Genomic DNA, 8,041 nt, shown 5'->3' with positions numbered 1-8,041 from the left:
GAGAGAGAGATGAAGCAGGGACCCCTTAGTTGAGAGAGAGATGAAGCAGGGACCCCTTAGTTGAGAGAGAGATGAAGCAGGGACCCCTTAGTTGAGAGAGAGATGAAGCAGGGACCCCTTAGCTGAGAGAGAGATGAAGCAGGGACCCCTTAGTTGAGAGAGAGATGAAGCAGGGACCCCTTAGTTGAGAGAGAGATGAAGCAGGGACCCCTTAGTTGAGCGAGAGATGAAGCAGGGACCCCTTAGTTGAGAGAGAGATGAAGCAGGGACCCCTTAGTTGAGAGAGAGATGAAGCAGGGACCCCTTAGTTGAGAGAGAGATGAAGCAGGGACCCCTTAGTTGAGAGAGAGATGAAGCAGGGACCCCTTAGCTGAGAGAGATGAAGCAAGGACCCCTTAGTTAAGAGAGAGATGAAGCAGGGACCCCTTAGCTGAGAGAGAGATGAAGCAGGGACCCCTTAGCTGAGAGAGATGAAGCAGGGACCCCTTAGCTGAGAGAGATGAAGCAAGGACGCCTTAGTTGAGAGAGAGAGAGATGAAGCAGGGACCCCTTAGTTGAGAGAGAGATGAAGCAGGGACCCCCACAACCCATAGATTCCATATAGTTTCATTGTTTGACAGCACAATCATCAGTGTATTTTGGATTCATGTCAATTTGTGTTTTCAGATATTTAACCACTTGAACCGTCAATACTTAATAAACTTGACCTTTCACTCTGTACTTAGTCTGCTCTTTTCCCCTCTGCACCAAACCTCTTAGCAAAAAATAGCAGATCTACAGATCTACGCCTCACAGCGCGAGGCGTTGTGAGCTTGTAGATTTTAGAGCTTGTAGATTTGCCTGAACAAGCAAACAGAAGAAAGACAAATCATAATAATTAGGGCGAGATTATGTGATTATGGGTGTTATGATAATGTGATTATAATTATGGCTGTTGATGAGCAAAGTGATTAAAATGGTAAATGTATGGGTGGGGATTAAAGCAAAGCAGAAACAACATGTAATAATATTATAATGAAGCCTACATCATTAAACTATTAAATATGATCATATAATGAAGCCTACATCATTAAACTATTAAATATTATCATATAATGAGGCCTACATCATTAATCATTAAACTAATAAATATTATCATATAATGAAGCCTACATCATTAATCATTAAACTATTAAATATTATCATATAATGAAGCCTACATCATTAAACTATTAAATATTATCATATAATGAAGCCTACATCATTAAACTAATAAATATTATCATAATGAAGCCTACATCATTAAACTATTAAATATTATCATATAATGAAGCCTACATCATTAAACTATTAAATATTATCATATAATGAAACCTACATCATTAAACTAATACATATTATCATATAATGAAGCCTACATCATTAATCATTAAACTAATAAATATTATCATTAAATGAACTCAAGGAAATCAACATCTTATGCTGTGTTTCTTAAACTATTTATTTGACTTCTCGAACCTTAAAAGAGGAATTTGACGTTTTGCCCCGGAACCAATTTATATGGTTTTATATTAACTGTAGGCGTAAACACATCCATGGTGGGGAACAAGCTTACAATTTATCATTTAAGCATTTAGCAGACACTCTTAATCCAGAGCTACTTACAATACGTAAGGTAACACATCAACATCAATACATCAACATCAATACATCAACATCAATACATCACATGAGAAGAAATAGTATTGTAATCTATAGAAAAAGAACAGGGAGACCAAGCACCTTTACCTTCACCTTTACCTAACCCTAACCCTAACCCTGACCCTGACCAAGCACCTTCAGTAAAACTTTATATAAAACCTAAAAAAGACATGCTATCTAACTTTCATGTTTGGTCATTGAGGGTAGGCGAGTGCTACAGTAAGTGCTATGGGCTGAGGTGGAGTCTGAAGAGGTGAGTCTTCAGACCACGGTGGAAGCTAGGGAGTGAGTCTGTAGTTCTAATGGAAGCTATGTGCACATGCTGGGAGGCCAGTGAGGAGAGAGTTACAATAGTCAAGTTTTGATATGACAGATGTCTGGATGAGGAGCTGGGCTGCCTCCTGGGTGAGGAACGGTCTGATTTTACGGATGTTATAGAGTGTGAACCTAGAGGACCGGGTGATTGATGCAATGTGTGCCTTGAATGATAGCTGGCTGTCCAGGACCACACCAAGGTTTCTAGCGGTAGGAAACAAAGTCACCAATGCATTATCTATGGAAATAGTGAGATCTTGCATGGGGCAAGACTTAGCTGAGGTTCAGCTTGAGTTGGTGGGCTTGAGGTGGTGGGCTGACATCCACTGTGAGATGTCGGCCAGACATGCAGCGATGCGTTCTTCCACCTGGGTGGCAGAAGGGGGGAAGGACAAAAACAGTTGAGTGTCATCAGCATAGCAGTGATAGGATAGGTTGACAGCAGAGATGACAGCACCAAGGGATTTAGTGTACAGGGAGAAAAGGAAAGGGCCTTTGAAGCCTCCTCCCCCCTTTCGTTTCGTTTTTAACATCGCACACATTTATCCTGATATAAATAAAAATCATTAAGCATGTTTAGCTTGCTGCTTAGCAGAAATTACATTTTAAAATATGTTTTCATGAACGGAAATGCCAGCTTCCATTACTCGCCGTTCAGGAGGTGTAGTTCCAGACTATACAGCATTCGGAGATTGTGGAATAGTTGTCTGGCTACGCGAGACTACTGGCGCAGCTACCGTGTAAACAGTTGCAGATGGAGCTCAGCGATGGAGTACGACCTGATGTAAATAACAACAACAACATGAAATCTGTTGTAGTTTGTTCTACCAAATCTTTAGATAGTAAAGTATATAAATTAGATAACATGTAGGAGTCTCAGAAGTAATGTTGTGGAGTGCCCATTGGTTAGATCTCTATGCCCATACATGGTGTTCCATGTTGGAGTGCCCGTTGGGCAGATCTTTATGCCCATATATGGTGTTCCATGTGAGCCCACATTGTTTTGTAGGAACAGTATTTCTAGTTATATATCAAATTGTTCATGAAATGTTTTTTTGTAGCTACGTTTGAATTTGTTTTCAAATCATAAAAATCTGCGGAATATTGTGGATCGAAAAAAAAAGAGAAAATAAAATCTTTTAGAATAATAACAATTTGAGTTTGGTGGACACACACACACACACACACACACACACACACACACACACACACACACACACACACACACACCAGGGTTGTCAACATTGGACTGTCAGAATCCAGGAGATTTATTTTTGGGGGGCGCGCGGAACTCCCCAACCGGGGTCTGGGGGGTCCTCTCCCCAAAACGTATTAATAGATATTTTTTCCTGTGTTCTGTTGAATTTTGTGCATGTTTGATACATTTATCAGGCTTACTTTACTAGCATGGGTACAATTTCAGCCTTAAAATGCCAAATGTTGTTGTACAGATTTGATGACTGAAGCAAAAGGACATCTTTAATAATGATTTCTCATCTTTAAGTCATTACTTAATTGAATATCTGTATGATCTTTCTTGCATGCATTGCCCCCACCCCTAAAGCGGGGGGTCTGGGGGTCCTCCCCCAGAAAAAATTTAACATAGTAGATGTAATTTCCTGTGTTCTGGTGAATTTTGGGAGTTTGATACAAAATCCAGGAGAAATCCAGGAGATTTGCCAATCCAGGAGACTCCCAGGAGAGGGGTTCAAAATCCAGGAGACTCCTGGGAAATCCAGGAGAGTTGACAGGCCTGACACACACACACACACACACACACACACACACACTGTGTAGCCTACAGCAGTTTCTACTACCGTTGCTCCATTTGTGTCAAGTGGTTGAACTGTTGGACATTAAGCTGCTGAGAGCTGCGACACCACGCTCACGCACACACACACACACACACACACACACACACACACACACACACACACACACACACACACACACGCGCGCGCGCACCACACCAGAACAGAACGACATCTCCTCCACAAAACATAAATAAATGAGTGTCACACCCCCCCACCCCACGCACGCACGCACGCACGCGCACGCACGCTGTGACGCTGCTGTGTGTGTCTGCGCTGCAGCTGCTATTTTTCACCCGCGCGTGTTTTTATCATCAGCGACAACAGAAGAACAGAAGAACCTCCATCATCAGCCTGAGCAGCGGTGCCTGCAGCTCTCTGTGTCCGCTGCCAGGGCGCTGATCCCCGGACACACAGCGCGGGGAGGCTCGCTGCCACTGCGGAGGAGAGGAGACACCACCAGCCATGCTGCCACCGCTGCACCGCGGCTGCTCTCCGCCGGGACGCACAGCCTCTCAGCGGGCAGCGGGAGGACAGAGGAGCCGCTGATCTGCTCTGCTCCGGAGGAACTGAAGATGAAATGAAATGGCGATGTTTTGTTCTGGGAGGAGGAAGATGATGATGATGATGATGATGATGATGATGATGATGAGGGTCTCTCACTGAAGGAGATCTGACAACACATGGATTATTAAAGACAAAGACAAAGAAGAAGAGAAAAGAAGAGAAGATGTTTTATAGATCTGTTGTGTTTCTGTGCTTCAGGACATACAGTGAAGTGAAGTCTACCTGGAACATGCATGTTTAATAACTGTGTGATGTCGCATGGTCAACTCTGGGATTAATAAGTCATGGAGCAGCCTGTCTGTCATGGTTGAACTGAAGAGTCCATGAAGTCCTGATCTGCTTTTAGGATGTCTGAACTGAACTCTGTTAGAAGAGACTACTTCTACACTGGAACAATCCATTCTGTTATGAGAGACTACATCTACACTGTCTGTAACAATTATCTACAGTGTAACAATCCATTGTTGGACTCTACCCTGGTGAAGTGTGTTGTTCCACATAAGAAGTATTTCTCTACATATGGATGGATGAGTCTACCATGGTATTGTTCTAAATAAGAAGTGTTCTCAGTGTTCATATGGATGACTCTACAATTATGACCTATCATTAATAAGTAGTGTGTCTCTACATATGGATGGATGAGTCTACCATTATGAACTCTCATTAATAAGATGGTGAACTACCAGAAGTACATTACAGTCATGCAGCTGGCTCTCGGGGTGACCGCCATCAACAAAGAACACCGTCTTCCTCCTAGGAAACATATGTGGTGAGTAGAAGGGGGGGGGGGGTAGGACCCTCAGACTATCATCTCTATAAGACTATCATCTCCATACGCAGCATCCTTCGTCGCCCGGCTGACGACATTGAGCCACGCGAGGCGAGGCGTAGTAAAGTAGAGATGTGGAGTGAAGGATGTACGTGTTGAACCCTCCTCCTCCTCCTCAGAGAGAAGAATAGATGCACCGCTGTGTGTGTGTGTGTGTGTGTGTGTGTGTGTGTGTGTGTGTGTGTGTGTGTGTGTGTGTGTGTGTGTGTGTGTGTGTGTGTGTGTGTGTGTGTGTGTGTAGAATAGATGTAGACATTATGAGGAATCATTTTCTTTGTCTTCACAAGAAAAGACAAAAAAAGTGTTGTGGTTAAAGAAACATACCGTATGTTTATGATTAGAACAAGATCCAAGTTGGGTTTGCTGTTTGGAAGATTTATCATTTAGAAGTTAGTTTTAGAGCTACAGATCCATGTGCCATTGGGAAGACAGTAGACTCTCAGTGGATTTGCAGAACATTGAGCTTGTAGATCAGTTATTTTTTTGCTATTTGTTTGACCGTCTCTGACATCAAAGTTTTAATTCACCCATGAAGGTGGATTCTGCTTCTCTATGGAATGGATGGTTTCTGGTTTCTTGCTGTTAGTGAGTTTCTGCAAAAATACACTCCATTCTCCATAACAATTATAACATCATGTATGTAGTGTAATTATAACATCAAAACAGGCTGTGGAAAAGAATGCATTTGCAGGACATTTTTCAGGAAAATACAGCAGATCTGTACATTTATAGGATGATAACAGATCTATACATTTATAATGATAGTTCTCAGGTTAGGATGATAACAGATCTATACATTTATAATGATAGTTCTCAGGTTAGGATGATAACAGATCTGTACATTTATAATGATAGTTCTCAGGTTAGGATGATAACAGATCTGTACATTTATAATGATAGTTCTCAGGTTAGGATGATAACAGATCTATACATTTATAATGATAGTTCTCAGGTTAGGATGATAACAGATCTATACATTTATAATGATAGTTCTCAGGTTAGGATGATAACAGATCTGTACATTTATAATGATAGTTCTCAGGTTAGGATGATAACAGATCTGTACATTTATAATGATAGTTCTCAGGTTAGGATGATAACAGATGTATATTTATAATGATAGTTCTCAGGTTAGGATGATAACAGATGTACATTTATAATGATAGTTCTCAGGTTAGGATGATAACAGATGTACATTTATAATGATAGTTCTCAGGTTAGGATGATAACAGATCTATACATTTATAATGATAGTTCTCAGGTTAGGATGATAACAGATCTATACATTTATAATGATAGTTCTCAGGTTAGGATGATAACAGATGTACATTTATAATGATAGTTCTCAGGTTAGGATGATAACAGATGTACATTTATAATGATAGTTCTCAGGTTAGGATGATAACAGATGTACATTTATAATGATAGTTCTCAGGGTTAGGATGATAACAGATCTGTACATTTATAATGATAGTTCTCAGGTTAGGATGATAACAGATGTACATTTATAATGATAGTTCTCAGGTTAGGATGATAACAGATCTATACATTTATAATGATAGTTCTCAGGTTAGGATGATAACAGATGTACATTTATAATGATAGTTCTCAGGTTAGGATGATAACAGATCTGTACATTTATAATGATAGTTCTCAGGTTAGGATGATAACAGATGTACATTTATAATGATAGTTCTCAGGTTAGGATGATAACAGATCTATACATTTATAATGATAGTTCTCAGGTTAGGATGATAACAGATGTACATTTATAATGATAGTTCTCAGGTTAGGATGATAACAGATCTATACATTTATAATGATAGTTCTCAGGTTAGGATGATAACAGATCTATGCATTTATAATGATAGTTCTCAGGTTAGGATGATAACAGATCTGTACATTTATAATGATAGTTCTCAGGTTAGGATGATAACAGATCTATACATTTATAATGATAGTTCTCAGGTTAGGATGATAACAGATCTATACATTTATAATGATAGTTCTCAGGTTAGGATGATAACAGATGTACATTTATAATGATAGTTCTCAGGTTAGGATGATAACAGATCTATACATTTATAATGATAGTTCTCAGGTTAGGATGATAACAGATGTACATTTATAATGATAGTTCTCAGGTTAGGATGATAACAGATCTATACATTTATAATGATAGTTCTCAGGTTAGGATGATAACAGATGTACATTTATAATGATAGTTCTCAGGTTAGGATGATAACAGATCTGTACATTTATAATGATAGTTCTCAGGTTAGGATGATAACAGATGTACATTTATAATGATAGTTCTCAGGTTAGGATGATAACAGATCTATACATTTATAATGATAGTTCTCAGGTTAGGATGATAACAGATGTACATTTATAATGATAGTTCTCAGGTTAGGATGATAACAGATCTATACATTTATAATGATAGTTCTCAGGTTAGGATGATAACAGATCTATACATTTATAATGATAGTTCTCAGGTTAGGATGATAACAGATGTACATTTATAATGATAGTTCTCAGGTTAGGATGATAACAGATCTATACATTTATAATGATAGTTCTCAGGTTAGGATGATAACAGATCTATACATTTATAATGATAGTTCTCAGGTTAGGATGATAACAGATCTGTACATTTATAATGATAGTTCTCAGGTTAGGATGATAACAGATCTATACATTTATAATGATAGTTCTCAGGTTAGGATGATAACAGATCTATACATTTATAATGATAGTTCTCAGGTTAGGATGATAACAGATGTACATTTATAATGATAGTTCTCAGGTTAGGATGATAACAGATCTATACATTTAT

General features: G+C 39.1%; 1 protein-coding gene across 1 annotated transcript in view; it reads left to right on the top strand.

Annotated features, from left to right (window-relative positions):
* Positions 1 to 5,044: 5,044 nt before the first annotated feature.
* The window catches only part of tjp1b (tight junction protein 1b), a gene marked incomplete at both ends in the record, with an annotated part of 186,756 nt that continues 183,759 nt past the window's right edge, over positions 5,045 to 8,041 (top strand). The window contains one exon of the mRNA XM_080736219.1: positions 5,045 to 5,142. Coding sequence (XP_080592345.1) covers positions 5,045 to 5,142 — 98 coding nt within the window. The remainder of the gene's footprint in view (positions 5,143 to 8,041) is intronic.

Source organism: Nannobrachium achirus (genome assembly GCF_963921795.1).
Source record: "Nannobrachium achirus genome assembly, chromosome: 11".
Taxonomy (NCBI): domain Eukaryota; kingdom Metazoa; phylum Chordata; class Actinopteri; order Myctophiformes; family Myctophidae; genus Nannobrachium; species Nannobrachium achirus.
The sequence above is the reverse complement of the archived record's forward strand: the minus strand, read 5'-3'. Positions and strand labels throughout refer to the sequence as shown.